Source organism: Juglans microcarpa x Juglans regia, chromosome 2S (genome assembly GCF_004785595.1).
Source record: "Juglans microcarpa x Juglans regia isolate MS1-56 chromosome 2S, Jm3101_v1.0, whole genome shotgun sequence".
Classification (NCBI taxonomy): domain Eukaryota; kingdom Viridiplantae; phylum Streptophyta; class Magnoliopsida; order Fagales; family Juglandaceae; genus Juglans; species Juglans microcarpa x Juglans regia.
Window position 1 is genome coordinate 21,401,582 of NC_054597.1, and position 16,840 is coordinate 21,418,421.

A 16,840-nucleotide genomic window follows, 5' to 3' on the forward strand; every position below is an offset into this window, starting at 1 on the left:
CCATATTTCAATTGTTAGGCGTCAGCTACTAGTAGTGGCTCTAGGTGGTTCCTCTGTTTCCGGCAACTCTGTTTTTTAGTTTGTATTTTCAGTTTTATGAACATGGACTACTATTTAAGCAGCCATGGGTTATCAATGAATGGTAGAAAAATTATTCCAGCAAATAATTGTGGTACATCCTCACCCGAAGAGGACATATACTTGAGTGTTGTCATTTACAATTATAAGGGACCTATCATTGGCATCACAGCCAGGTTACTTATGGGAACTAACAAGGAGCGTATCGAGCACTTGGAGTCTGGACTTGGTACAGCTCAAGAAGGACTACAGCGGATGGAGGAAGCTCTCACTCAACTTTCAAATGTTTTGCTCACTAATCCGGATCCTCAAATCATGGTAATCACCACCGAGACAACCAAGATGGCGGTAGACCGATTGTTTCGTCAAAATTAGCCAGGCTAGAATTTCCACGCTTCTCTGGAGAAGACCCGACGAGTGGTTCAACCAGGTGGAACAATTTTTTGAATACCAGGGCACTGTAGAAAACCAAAAGGTTTCCATGGCTGCTTATCACCTGGAAGGGGAAGCCAACCAGTGGTGGCAGTGGCTTCGAAGAACGTTACAGGAAGAAGGACGAGAGATTTCATGGGAACAATTTGAAGAGGAATTATGGGCTCGCTTTGGACCATCAGAATGCGAAGACTTTGATGAAGCACTCTCAAGGATCAGGCAGCTAGGAATGTTGAGAGATTATCAACGTGAATTTGATAAGCTTGGCAACAGGGTGCGTGGATGGACGTAGAAGGCGTTGGTGGGGACGTTCATGGGTGGCTTGAAGGCTGAAATTTTTGATGGGATTCGGATGTTCAAACCGCAATCCCTCAAGGAGGCTATTAATCTAGCACAAATGAGAGATGAGCAGCTCACACGACAGCGGCGGTTCATGCGACCACCACCTACAAGAGCTCCCCTAGCTCTTCCACAACCCAATTGGGTAGCTCCCGTTACCTCAGCAGCTCCAGTCAGGCGTTTATCATGGGAGGAGATGCAGAAGAGAAGAGTGCAAGGCCTCTGTTTTAACCGCAATGAACGATTTACAGCTGGGCATAAATGCCAAAAACCTCAGCTATTACTCTTGGAGGGCTACGAAGGTGCTGGTAATGTGATCTGTGAGGACATCACTGATCAACATACGGTGGAATTTGACCAAGGGGGAGACATGGGAGAAGTGCAAGAACTAGAACTGGAACCTGAAATCACGCTCCACGCATTGACGGGATGGACCGTCCCGAGAACAATGCGTATAACTGCGACTATGGCCTCCCACGAAGTAATGGTGCTGATCGACAGTGGATCCACGCACAACTTCATCAGTGATCGCTTGGCAAGCTCGCTGTGTTTACCAGTAGTGCCAACGGAACCGTTCATCGTTCGAGTTGCTAATGGCGAACGGCTAAAATGTCAAGGACGATTTGATAAGGTATTGGTGAATTTACAAGGCACTGAGTTTTACCCCACCCTTTTCTCTCTACCCTTATCAGGTCTTGATCTAGTGCTGGGTATTCAATGGTTGGAAATGTTGGGTTCCGTGCTATGTAACTGGAAGAAATTAACCATGGACTTCAACTGGAATAAGCAAGCCCGCAGATTGCAAGGATTAGGTGAACATGCTGTTCAGGAGGCAACGTTAAAAGAAATCTCAAAAAAATGTCGAAGGGGCCATACGTTGTTTGCGGTACGCATTCTGTCGACCACGAAGAATAACTTACAGGGTGAATTTTATGAAGTTAAGCATCAAGACCTGCAACGGGTTATATAGGAATACGAGGATGTGTTCCAAGACCCCTCGTGTGTACCACCTATGCGCGAGGTAGATCACTGCACTACACTCAAAGAGGGCATCGAACCGATTAATGTGCGCCCCTACAGATATGCCCATTTTTAGAAAGAAGAAATCAAAAGGTAGGTCCAAGAGATGCTGGATTCCGGGCATATTCGTGCTAGCACCAGTCCCTTTCTTCACCGGTACTACTCGTAAAGAAAAAGGATGGAAGTTGGCGATTTTGCACGGACTACCGCGCACTCAATAACGCCACTATCAAGGATCGATTCCCCATTCCAACAGTGGACGACAGGCTGGATGAATTATATGGCGCCTCATATTTTACAAAGTTGGATCTTCAAGCCGGCTATCACCAAGTAAGAGTAAATCCTCCTGATATTGCTAAGACTACTTTTCGTACTCATAATGGCCATTACGAATACCTCGTAATGCCTTTTGGCCTTTGTAATGCACCATCGACATTTTAGGCCATCATGAATTCTATATTTCAACCTCACATTCGAAAGTTCATTTTGGTTTTCTTTGACGATATTCTCATATATAGTTCGACGTGGGATAAGCATGTGGTGCATGTGGCACAAACTTTGGAGATTTTGAGGCAGCATAAATTTTTTGCCAAGATAAGCAAATGTGCCTTTGGCCAGCAAGAATTGGAATACCTGGGGCATATCATTACGTCTCAAGGAGTGAAGGTTGATGACAAAAAAATTGCAGCCATGCTTGCATGGCCTCGACCTACTAATATTTCTGAATTGCGTGGTTTTTTAGGCTTGACAGGATACTACAGAAAGTTCGTTTAAAATTATGGCATCATCGCTCGACCCCTCACCAACCTACTCAAGAAAGGGAAGTTCGGATGGCATGAAGAAGCCGAAACAGCCATCTCGGCTCTTAAGCAAGCAATGACCACTACCCCTACTTTGGCTATGCCTAATTTCAATGATTTTTTCACCATTGAAACCGATGCATCAGGCGAGGGGATTGACACGATCTTAACTCAACAAGGCAAGCCCATTGCCTTTATGAGTCGAGCACTGGGAGTTACGAAAAAATCATGGTCAACCTACGCCAAAGAAATGCTTGCCATTATAGAAGCCATTCGCCTGTGGCGACGTTATTTACTGGGAAGGAAATTTTTTATCCAAACTGACCAACGCAGCTTGAAGTATTTCCTGGATCAACGTGTGGCAACTCCGGAGCAGCAAAAATGGGTAGCCAAATTAACGGGCTATGAGTATGAAATTATTTACCGTCCAGGTCGTGAGAACTCAGCTGCAGATGCTCTGTCACGCAAGCCAAACAGTCCAGTAATTCATCATCTACGCGTAGCAGCTGTAACCTTATGGGATGAGATTAAAGATGCTTACGAAGGTGATCCCTATATTCAATCTATTGATCGGACGGCCAAGGCTCAAACCAAAGGACGCTATTCACGACATCAAGGACTTTGGTTCTTTAAGGGAAGGGTAGTCATTCCATCATGCGAGTCATTACGCGCTAAGCTGTTGCATGAGGTGCACAATACCAAGATTGGAGGGCACTCAGGCGTCTTAAGCACATGCAAACTGCTAGCTCAACAATTTTATTGGCCGAAAATGCACCAGACCGTCCAAGAGTATGTCAAGCACTGTGAGGTATGCCAGAAAATGAAGTCTGAGACACTTCCCCCTGCTGGACTCCTGCAACCTTTGCCCATTTCATGTCAAATCTGGGATGATATTTCTCTCGACTTCGTTGACGGTTTGCCAACTTCCCATGGCAAGGATACAATCTTAGTAGTCGTTGACAGGTTAAGTAAATTTGCACATTTCTTAACTCTCACTCATCCATTTACTGCTAAGAGCGTGGCTGAAAAATTTGTCGAAGGAGTTATTAAGTTGCATGGCCTCCCTAAATCGATTGTTAGCGATCGGGATCCCATCTTTATTAGTCGATTTTGGCAGGAATTTTTTCATATGTCTGGTACTCAGTTAAAACTCAGCTCCGCCTATCATCCGCAAACCGACAGACAGACGGAAGTGGTGAATCGATGTGTCAAACAATATTTGCGCTGCTTCGTTCATCAATGGCTGCGCAAGTGGACCACCTACATTCCATGGGCTGAACTATGGTATAATACGACATATCATGCGTCTACTGGAATGACTCCGTTCCAAGCCTTATATGGTCGTTTGCCTCCTCTGTTTCCCAATTACCATAGTGGTGACTCTTCGGTGCATGAGGTAGACCAGAGTCTCATATCCAGAGATGAGTTGCTGCGTCAACTAAAAGCAAATTTGGAGACTTCCATTAATCGCATGAAACAATCAGCGGATCAAAAGAGAAGGGAGGTGGTTTTCGAAATCGGTGATATGGTGTTTCTCAAGTTGCATCCCTACCGTCAGCAATCGATTTTCAAACGTGCCCACCAGAAACTTGCTAGTCGTTTTTACGGACCATACCCAGTCGTGCAAAAAATAGGAGCGGTTGCTTACAAGCTTCAGCTGCCAGAAGGAGCCAGAGTTCATCCGGTCTTCCACATTTCACTGCTAAAAAAATTCATGGGAGATCTGGTGGTACCATCCACGGAATTGCCACCAGTAACCGATGAGGGCATTCTTATTCTGGAACCAAAAAAAATATTGGACACTCGCTGGGTCAAACGAGGAAATAAATTTGAAGAAGAAAGCTTGGTTCAATGGAAACGCCTACCAGCAGAAGAGGCCACGTGGGAGACAAAGCAATCGTTGCTTGAGCAGTTTCCAAATATGGACCTTGAGGACAAGGATCCACTTGAGGAGGGGAGTATTGATAGGCCATGACGTTAGACATGCGAAGGCTAACGGAAGTAAGGACGTAGTGCATGGAGTGGCATGCATGCGTGCATGGACTGGGTCGTAGCTGTTGAAGTCAGTTTCTATTTTCTGTTGATGTTATCTTTCTATTGTTGCATTTCTATTTCCGCTAGTACGTGGAGTCAGTTTCCATTATTTCATTTGTTAGGCGTTAGCTACTAGTAGTGGCTCTAGGTGGTTCCTCTATTTTCGACAACTCTGTTTTTCAGTTTGTATTTTTAGTTTTATGAACATGACTGCTATTTAAGTAGCCGTGGGTTATCAATGAACGTCAGAAAAATTATTCCAGCAAATAATTGTGGTACATCCTCACCTGAAGAGGACATATACTTGAGTGTTGTCGTTTACAATTATAAGGGACCTATCATAATCTTGTTAAATTGAGGCACAAAATTTAAAATGAGGCATCAGTTTAAATTGGTTTCTTAAATATAAATTGAAAAACTTTTATTAAAAACTTTAAACAAAGCCTCATTTTGTTGATAATTTTGAAAAGATTCAATATAATGAATTATAATTTATTGTGCATGGCCATGAATCACCCTCTAAGCAAAGCATAGGCATTTATGGCAAAGAATCACCTTCGGAGTAAAACACCGATACATAAGCATGACAAGGAGTCATCCTCTGTGAAATTTCTCTTTGAGAAAAACTCAAATGTATATATATATATCGCCAAGGAGGGGAATCACCCTCTTCTTGAGCTTGTAAAACACATCGTATTTATCCAATCTCACACGTGGATATTTATAATGATTCGATCTCACATAGAGATGTTTAAGATCATCTAATCTCACACAAAGATGCTTTAGATTGTTAATTCTCACATAGAAATATTTCAAAACACCATATCTCACATAGAGAATGTCCAATCACTAGATTTCACACAGAGAATACAAGTTACATCAGAGAACACATTAGCTTGCCAACCAACTCGAGGACATCATGTATCACTACAACAAATTTGATGTCGTTGGCACTGTGACGCCCCAACCCCCACGTACAAGAAAAACACGAGAATCGTGACGTCAGGATGATGATAACACGGTCATGCATCCCAACGATAGTGTCAAGTGTGTGTGTACATGCAACAGTGTACAATAAATAACGCAGTGGATAAAATTAATAAATCAACTAAGTACCAGAATTTTAATACAAATATTCAAACAAAGCATCTTTAAAAAGTTATACAGTCATCCAAAATAAATATAGTATAAGTCCAAACCAAACGAGTGATCCCAGATCACTCCTCGGGCGGAGCTGGATCCTCAGGCTCACCCTCATCCTCCTCTGCATCAAAATCTGCATTACCAGAGAACGGTACCGCAGGTAAGTATAACCCAAACAACCACGAGATAAAAACATATTGATGCAACCAACATGCATGCATATGATGAAATATGCATCAAATCCAAAATATCATTTTTCCTAAAAATAGATATTTTCCAACACATGCCAAAATTCTATTTTGGCCCAAAAATAATAATCTATCATTTTTCCAGAAAATGACCCAAATCAATAAAACATCATTTTCCCAGAAAATGAATCACATAAAATCATTTTATTCAACACACGTTATTTTCCTAGAAAACAGCCCATTAATCCATTAACCAATGCACCATGATCTCCCCTAGGGATCATCCGCACGTCCTGGCTTCGTAGCGATGCTCAGTTCCGCGCCCAGCGCGTTCGTGGCCAAGCATCCTCTAGCCCCTGCCAGCAGAAGGGCCACGGAGATGTCACGAGACCATCTCGTCCGATCCCGTTGTCGCCCAGCGACAACCCAGGGGACATCACTCAGTATATTCCGCTCCCGAGTGACCAGAGGAGCTCCACCGAGATAATACCCCATCTCGGCTTAGGGTCGTGATACACACGCACTCAAAATCCTTTAACACATGAAAACCTAGTTTTCATGAAACACATGAACATGAATGCATGTACACGAAAATCCAGTTTTCTTTACAAACATGATCATGCGTGCAATATGCCATGTACATGAACAACACCATACCAACAACCAACATTTCATAATACCAACCAAACACACAACTCCATCCACAATCAATCTGACCCCCGAACTCCTCGGACTCAGTCCGGCATATCCAACCAGATCACAATAATATGAGTTAGTGTAAAAATATATTTAAATCATGATAGTTCTTTGAAAAAATACTTACAGTGCTATATAATAATTTCTGAAGGATCACGGTAGTGCAAAAGGTGGTGGCTCAGCAACGAAGCAGTGTAAAATACACTGCGGCCGTGGGTCTCAAATACCCACTTTTGAATGGGGACAAACTAAGACCCGAAATTGATAGGGTAGGGCGTAGAAAGGTCAGTGAAGCTAGTGGTGGTGGTGGTTTGCCGTGGGTGGCGGCGCAAATGGTAGTTTTAGGCAAAAAATGTCAAAATCAGAGATGGAGATAAATAGGCTTCACTGGTGACGGATCGGAGCTGGGGTTGGGTCCATTGGGTTGCTAGGAGGTCGAGGAGGAAGCGGTGAAGAGATGGTGGCCGGTGGTGGCGTGAGCACAAGAGGTGTCGTGGCTTGGTGTTGGGCCTGAGGGCTATCGGCGGCGATGGAGGAGCTGGAAACGGAGGGAGGTGGTCGCCAGCAGGTGGGGAAGCTGATGGGAGGGGCGGTGTCGTACACGGCGGCGCGACGGCGGTGGGTTGGGTGAGGAAGAAGCAACGCACGAAGGAGAGAGGGAGCGGGTCGTAGCACGCGGGAGAGCAGGGGAGAGAAAAGAAAGAGAAAAGAAAAAGAAAAGGAAAAGAAAAGGGAAAAAGAAAAATGGAGGGAAAGAAATGAGATGCAATCCCCACATCTTGGGTCACAAAAATGATCGAATGAAAATGATTTCAAAACAACATCTCAATTAAAATAATTTAAACGTAATGATAAAATGAAAATAAAATATTTAAATCCAACAATCAATTAATTTAAAAGATGAACAATTTAAATGCATCACAATAATAAATATTAAGAAAACATCTCAAATTAATTTTTATAAAATTAAAAATCATAAAATAAACCAACTAAAAATCCAACAATTTTAAAACAAGATAATAAATTTTTGAATTAATCAAAATAATCCTTCAATAAAAATACACTAAAATATGGGGTGTTACATTCTCCCCCCTTAAAAAAAATTTCGTCCTCGAAATTGGCAAGGTTAAACATTATGCTAAAACAGGATACATGATACAACTAGAACACGCTTGAGACAACATACATCACCAACGCCCAAAAGCGTAAGTAATGTTCTCTCAAGTCTACTCCCATAGGTAATTCCATCATACTCACATTAGTCTCCCAGTGGCACATCACGCCCAATATTCCTATGATGGCTATGTTATCCAAAATCTTCTTTCCCCAAGAACCTTAATACAACATCCAATAAATTCCAATGATTAATAGCTCCATACAATAATCCATGCTAACCTCAATCAACTCCTATGCTACAACTTCTAAACCTCCATTGAATTCTACCTTTGGTAACCTAATGGCCACTTCCAAGGTTAACCATCAATAACAAATTTTGCACAACCAAATGATTAATCTCCAACTACAAGCATCATCTAAAAAATTCAAGTCACCATTAATTCCTCAAGATCAGCACAAAATCCGAACTCCTAACTATAACCACAAATTTCACGCTTCTGCTGCGCACTCTGATAATTCGCCACATGCATAAAATTTATGTCCTCATAAAAAGACACCATCGAGTACAAGGTGACTCCATACCTACTAACCAGAAAACTCTTACCATCTTTTGATAGAAAATACTCTCTTTCCCAAAACCAGGAGTTATCACTCATATTCCTCAATTAACTCCCGCTGCCTTGATCAAAATCAATATTCCACAAAATACATCCATGATCATTGGCAGGAAACCAATATCAATCAACTTCAACATCTCAAATTGCAAACAAGTAACATTACCCCAAAATACGCTCATCTCGTCTAAGATAAGGAGCATACCTTAAAAGGTTCGATTCCAACTCGGTCAACCAATAAGAGCACCTATAAACTTCTACTCGACAACCTAAACCCAAAAGCTCGCCACCTACATTTTGAATAACATCTAATCTAGCGGTGACTAAACTCACTACAAACCATCATTGACTTCACTAAAACATTATCAAAACCTTCTTGGTAACTCGCCCACCTACTTCTACTCCTATAAGCTAGTATTAGTATGACTAGTTCTTTCAATAGCACATTACTACTAAACCTCAAGGCAAGCCATACTGCTCAAATCATCAATCCACCAAAAGCCAATGCAAAGTACCCAAGGATCCTAATGCTTGATTAATTCACATACTTGATCATATTATTCATCGCTAATGCCTAAGCTTCAACTTCTAAGATCTTATCATACACTAAACATGATGCCCTATCAATCTCTTTTCAAGTTAAATAATAATGTCCTTAATTCAACCAACTGGGTGCTCAATCTCCAAAAGAAAGTATAACCTCAAAATTAAAAAAAATTCCTAGGTAATCTCAAGTCACAATTAATTCCTGAAGATAATCACAATAACTATTGCCAACCATCATTCCATTGGGTAACCTGCTTTGACTATACACTCCAATCGACTCACCAAAAAAACTCCAAGTCAAAATCTCTTCAATCTAATACTATTGTATTTACTCCTCTTCAACAACTACCAAAACCACTTATTCCAAACCAAAAAAAATGAGACTAGGACTTGTACTCTCCGAAATGCGTACACACTCACTACTACTACGCATCGATCTCATGCACCCTTAGCCAAAATCAATAATCCTCCAAATGTGCAAGTGATCCATCGTTACCATTTCCATCATTTGGACCTTTATCCTCGAAATCAACAAGAATCATTTCCTAAATTCGCACCATCTATTATCCTTAAAATTGATATGGATTAAATCATCAACCTGTCACTAACCTCGAGCTAAAAACAATCATTTTCTAAACTAGATCGACATCTTCAATCCTCAGATAATATACAAACTAGATCATTACCTTCCATCCTCCAAAGAATAGACCAAGCTAGCGTACTAAGTCTACAAAACTAAGAGCCCAAATCCTATTATAATTTAACCCTTCAACTCTACAATTATAAAACCATAAACTAGATAAGAATCATTCCCCGAAATCCTCAAGATCGATGACCTTAAATCTAAAACATTCACCTTATAAAGCTTGAAAATCCTCAAGTCCCAAATGTTAACAAGCTGCTTATCAAAGTCGGCAAAATCGAAAACTTCTAATCTAAGTAATCCTTCAAATGCTTGTTGAACCTATCACCTTAAATCCAATAAACTTATTCCCTAAAAACTATAGGACCTCAAACCTTAGATGAACTTCTCATAAATCTAACATTGAAGTTTGTTGAACTTACAACCTCATATGCTATAGCCTCATGACATATCTCCACGAAATATAAAACCTCAATTATCCTAAGCAATTTAAAACTATTCCCCTCCTTAGCAGCAACTTGAGTTCCTACTCCAAAGAGTTCACCTAGACCATGTTGTTCCCTTCAAGCCTCGATATAATAAAAACAACCCAAGTTGATAAAAGTTCAAGCCGACTACACTAAATATTCAAGCCTAACAATGGCATTTACAGTCGTACCATCTTCCTGCCATAGCACAACCTTTAACCCCACTTCAATTCAAGCAAATTAAAATAAAACTGTAGCAAAATAAATTAAAATACGACAATATAACATAAAATAAAATAGAATAAAACCAACAATAAAATATCATAAGACAAAATGAATAAAACAAATGAAGTAGTGCACAATAAAATAATTAAAAAATAAATAAAATAACCTACCACAAAATTAAACAAATAAAGTAAATAACATACACTAAAATAAATAAACAAACAAGGCAGTATACAATAAAATAAATAAAGCCAATAAAAACAACATACTTTAAATTAAATAATTTAACTTACAACTTTAAAAATAAAAATTTCTGGTACTTCACCAAAGGGACATGTGGATTTACCCAGAGCCGAACTGCTCTGATACCACCTATGATGCCCCGACCCCCACGTACAAGAAAAACACGAGAATCGTGACGTCAGGATGATGACAACATGGTCACGCATCCCAATGATAGTGCCAAGTGTGTATGTACATGCAACAATGTACAATAAACAACGCAGCGGATAAAATTAATAAGTCAACTAAGTACCAGAATTTTAATACAAATATTCAAACAAAGTATCTTTAAAAAGTTATATAGTCATCCAAAATAAATATATTATAAGTCCAAACCAAACGAGTAATCCCAGATCACTCTTCGGGCGGAGCCGGATCCTCAAGCTCACACTCATCCTCCTCTACATCAAAATCTGCGTTACCAGGGAACGGTACCGCAGGTAAGTATAACCCAAATAACCACGAGATAAAAATATATTGATGCAACCAGCATGCATGCATATGATGAAATATGCATCAAATCCAAACATCATTTTCCCTGAAAATAGATATTTTCCAACACACGCCAAAATCCCATTTTGGCCCAAAAATAATAATCCGACATTTTCCCAGAAAATGACCCAAATCAATAAAACATCATTTTTCCAGAAAATGAATCACATAAAATCCTTTTATTCAACACACACTATTTTCCCAGAAAACAGCCCATTAATCCATTAACCAATGCACCATGATCTCCCCTAGGGATCATCCGCACGTCCTGGCTTCGTAGCGATGCTCAGTTCCGCGCCCAGAGCGTTTGTGGCCAAGCACCCACTACCCAACGAGCAATGCCCAGTTTCGTGCCCAGCGCGTTCGTGGCCAAGCATTCTCTAGCCCACGCCAGCAGAGGGGCCACAGAGTCGGCACGAGACCATCTCGTCTGATCCCATTGTCGCCCAGCAACAACCCAGGGGACGTCACTCAGTATATTCCACTCCCGAGTGACCAGAGGAGCTCCACCGAGATAATACCCCATCTCGGCTTGGGGTCGTGATACACACGCACCCAAAATCCTTTAACACATGAAAACCCAGTTTTCATGAAACACATGAACATGAATGCATGTACACGAAAACCCAGTTTACTTTACAAACATGATCATGCATGCAATATGCCATGTACATGAACAACACCATACCAACAACTAACATTTCACAATACCAACCAAATACACAACTCCATCCACAATCAATCCGACCCCCGAACTCCTCGGACTCAGTCCGGCATGTCCAACCAGATCACAATAATATGAGTTAGTGCAAAAATATATTTAAATCACGATAGTTCTTTAGAAAAATACTTACAATGCCTAGAGAGGGTAGGGCCTAGAGAGGTCGGTGAAGCTAGTGGTGATAGTGGTTTGCCGTGGGTGGCGGCGCAAATGGTGGTTTTAGGCAAAAAATGTTGAAATCGAAGATGGAGATAAATAGGCTTCACTGGTGACGGATCGGAGCTGGGGTTGGGTCCATTGGGTTGCTAGGAGGTCGATGAGGAAGCGGTGAAGAGATGGTGGCCGGTGGTGGCGCAACGGCGGGCTATCGGCTGTGATGGAGGAGCTGGAAACGGAGGGAGGTGGTCACCGGCAGGTGGGGAAGCTGATGGAAGGGGTGGTGTCGCACACAGCGGCGCTACGGTGGTGGGTTGGGTGAGGAAGAAGCACCGCACGGGGGAGAGAGGGAGCGGGTCGCAGCACACGGGAGAGCAGGGGAGAGAAAAGAAAGAGAAAAGAAAAGAAAAAGAAAAGAAAAGGGAAAGAGAAAAATGGAGGGAAAGAAATGAGGTCCAATCTCCACATCTTGGGTCACAAAAATGATCCAATGAAAATGATTTCAAAACAGCATCTCAATTAAAATAATTTAAACGTAATGATAAAATGAAAATAAAATATTTAAATCCAACAATCAATTAATTTAAAAGAAGAACAATTTAAATGCATCACAATAATAAATATTAAGAAAACATCTCAAATTAATTTTCACAAAATTAAAAATCATAAAAATAAACCAACTAAAAATCCAACAATTTTAAAACAAGAGAATAAATTTTTGAATTAATAAAAATAATCCTTCAATAAAAATACACTAAAATACGGGGTGTTACAGGCACCACCTGCACCGTCACCTCATGTTGGTGATCCTCCACCTCTAATCCTCCCTCTCCCTTTTCCCCCACTCCGTCGTCTCCCCTCAAGCTAAAACCCAACTCGTGAGTCCTTTCTCCCTCGGCTTCTCTCCACCCAACAAAGCCTCACACCACCACCGTGAGCAGCCCTATCTAGCCTCACCTTGACCACCCTTCTCATCTCTCACGGCCCAGCAACCATCATCGTGCACCCCAGCCCCCACATCTCTCTCTCTCTCTCACTCCCTCTTTGTTTCTCTGGTTCCAGTGCTGCCGCCATCCTCCATGGCAAGACACCATGCATCAGAGTCCTCCGCCTCCTTCTCTCACTTTTCCCCATGGTGAGCAACCCCCTCCCCCCTCTCAGTCTTGATGCCTCTTCCCTTTTATTTCTCTCTGTCACTCGTAGTAACCACCAGCGGCACCGTGCACCGCCACGCCCCCCAGCCATCGGCATCCTCTCCATTTGCAAAAGCTCGCACACTTCCATCACTACTCCTCCAAGCCGCCGATGCTCCTTCTCTTCTCCCCTTCACAAAACCCTCTTCAGCTTCTCCTTTCACCTCACGGCCTTGCTGCCGCCACCCACAACTACACCACCACCAGACACAAACCCCCAGCCCCTGCCACTACCTAGCCCCTCCACATATGGCTCACTGCCCATCCACCTCTCATCCCCTATTTCTAGGGTCACAACAGTGACCACCAAGCCGTAACCCAGCCTTTCCTTGCATGTATGTAACCACCACCACGAAACCTTTCCAAACATCGAGCAACGTAACAACTTTAGCTCCGGAATTATGGTATAATTTCTATCTCTTTCCTTCGATGATTTATTATGTTGTGAAGCTAAAATTGAAATGGTGTTGTGAATGTGTTGTGGTTGCGGATTGGAAATGTGGAGTTTGTGATGTGTTTCTGCTTGTAAAGTGTTGGGCTGATTGTGTAGTTGTAGTTGTGAAGTGTGTTCTGTGGTTGGAGTAGTTTGTGATGTGGTTGTGTAATTGAAGTGAAGAGCATTATTGTGTAGTTGTGTTGTAGATGTGTAGTGTGAAGTGACAGGGTTATTGTGTAGTTGTGATGTAGTTGGTGAGATGGCAGCATGTTATAAACTGTTGGGATTAAATGTGAAGCTGTGATGTGAAGTTATGATGGGGTTATGATTGTGAAATGGCCGGACTATTGTGAATGTGCTCCGTGTAGTGAACTGTGAATGTGAAGTGATGGGTTGAATTATAGATCATTGTGTAGTGTTTGGAAATTATGTGAAGTGATTGGATGTGATGTAGTTATGATTTAGTTGTATGTTGTGTATGTCGTGTGAAGTGTCGGGATAAGTTATGCAGTCGAACGGGTTGTATGAAATGTTATGTTGGTTGGGTTTGAATTGTAAGTTAATGTCAATGTGCATGAGGCTTGTTTACACAAGCGGATGTTATAGTGGACTATATGTTGATCTTAGGTGATAAAAAGAGAAAGATACATGTGTAAATTGGTTGGATGCATGTACTGGACAAATTTACCATATGTAATGGATAGTCTGTCTCAAGTATGAGTACACTATGTTTGAGCCTCAAGGTTGGTTAGGCCCGGTTTGGTTTGCTAGATGAGATAAACTCATTTGGTCTGTACGGATGAGATAGTTTTGTCTATCCAAACGATTAATTTTACATCTCTATTTTATCTCTAAGTTTTCAAACATATCTCATTACTTTCTGACATAAACAGTAAAATGAATTCCACATAGTAAGAAAAATTCATTTGTGATTAAAATAGAATAATCAATAAGTCATTATTTGAAATATATTTTCACAAAGAAATCGATAATTTTGCGAGTATTGAATACAAGTGCATTTTGGGGTTTTATTAGAAAATTTGAAATGAATAAATTATTTAAAACAAATCTACAACATAATTCATATACTTATTTATTACAATATTCAAAATTATTATAATTTATAATTAGAATAAAAAATGACGAAATTCTTATATATAGAAAAATAAATAGATAAAAATATCTTTTAAAAAAGAGAAATTATACATTTCGGCAAACAACTTCCCAACATATTTTGCAATTTAAATTTATTTATGATAGATTTTTTAATTACTCATAAATATTAATTTTTATTAATATATTCATAATTATTACTCAATCATTGGTGGGACCTACCCCTTTATTAAAGAGTGCTTCTATACCCACATATGTGGGATCTCGCCCAGTGTGTTCCCTTTTTTTTTGGCTTTTCTTTTCATGCATTTTTTTTATCATTTTTAAATATATATTCTTTTAAAAAAATTATAACATCATTAAAAAATACTTACTTAATCATTAAGTAAAAAAAAAACAGTCGGGATCCCAGTTGGGAATACACAATTGTGATTTTAGTATTTTTCTTTATCAAATTCTAAAAAATCAAAACTATTTCATCTCATCTCACTATCCAAACATACATTTTTTTACAAACTATCTTATCTCATCTTAACTCAAAAAATCTCACTACTATTTAAAATATCTTATCTCATTTGAACTGTGTATCCAAACTAGGCCTTAAAGTTGTGTATTATTCTTGGTTTGGATTATGACGAAGTGTTGGTTAAAATATGTATGAATGAAGGAAGAGATGTATGTGTTGACTAGGATTAAGATGTATAACTTGGTTGGTTCAAGTTATGCATCGAAATAGATGGTTTGGTAGGAAGAGTATGATGAAGGTAATACTGTGTCTTAACCTTTAAAGTGAATCAAGGAGGTTCACTTTAAAGGATAAGAACTAGAAATAGAATGCCATGTGCTGGAAAGGTGACCTCAAGTGGGTCCCAAGTTATAAGTTTGAGAATTTAGAAAAGTGATAAAAGAAAGCATGTTTTAATTTTAAAACATAGAATCATTTACATCCTAGGAATGAAAGAGAAAAAGTATTAAAGGTTCAGTAATTCTCGTCTCATTTTCTAAAACCATTTATTAAAGTCCCACCACAAGGAGGGGCGTTATAGCGTGGGAGTGGACGAATGCATTACCTTTGTGGTGCATCTTTAGCAGTTCCCATCGTGGAATTTCCCGAAAGCGTTTTTTAAGTTGAAAAAAGAATCAAACAAGAATTAATTAATTTAACAAGTAAGCTCAACAAATTTGTGTTGCTAATTAATTTGGACGAATGCTGAACGAAACAAAACTAGGCTAAAAGTAATAATCAAATTCACAATTTCTTTGCAATTTAAGCTTTTGGGCTAAAATGAACTTTTCCTATGGTTTAAGCAATATGGTACAAAACTTGATGTGAAAGCCAATATTAAAGAGAGTGAAAGATATGCATGAGAAATTATAGGTGTATAATCATAATGTATTTATAACTAAGAAAACAGTGGGAAGAAAAGAGATTGGAATCAAATACCATGCCAAACGCAGTAGGACTAGTAATCCATGTGCCACGAGAGGATAATTTTGGGGATGAAAAATTTAGATTAACATCCATGCTTAATTCGGGGTGAAATGTGGCACCCACTACTCCCATGTAAGGAGACACGAGAATCGAGACGCAGGAATGATGACAACAGGATCACACATCCCAACGATAGTACCAAGTGTGTGTACATGCAACAGTGTACAAAAACAACGCAGCGGATAATTAAAACAACTAAGTACCAGAATTGTTAATACAATTTAAAGAATCAGTAAAAAAGTTTAAAAATTATACAGTCATCCAAAAATAAATATTTTACAAGTCTCAAACCAAGACGAGAGATCCCAGATCACTCCTCGGGTGGAGCCAAATCCACAAGCTCACCCTCAGCCTCATCTGCATCGAAATCTGCGTTACCAAAAAATGGTACCACAGGTAAGTATAAACCAAACAACTCGGGATAAAAACATATTAATGCAACCAACATGCATTCATATGACAAAATCTACTTAGCCATAAAATACCATTTTTCCCAGAAAAATGATTATTTCCAACACACGCCAAAAATCTCATTTTGGCCCAAAAACATAGTCTATCATTTTTCCAGAAAATGATTCACACAAAACAAACCATTTATCGGACACTGTAGGCGG

At 40.0% G+C, this 16,840-nt stretch overlaps 1 protein-coding gene across 1 annotated transcript; it reads left to right on the top strand.

Annotated features, from left to right (window-relative positions):
• Positions 1–823: 823 nt before the first annotated feature.
• On the top strand, positions 824–1,819 carry LOC121253468. Its single transcript, XM_041153480.1, has one exon. The coding sequence runs from the start codon at positions 824–826 to the stop codon at positions 1,817–1,819; it is 996 nt and encodes a 331-aa protein (XP_041009414.1).
• Positions 1,820–16,840: the final 15,021 nt, after the last annotated feature.

Excerpts from the sequence above, each read along its gene's own strand:
- LOC121253468 (XM_041153480.1), top strand. The coding sequence starts at position 824 with ATGGGTGGCTTGAAGGCTGAAATTTTTGATGGGATTCGGATGTTCAAA.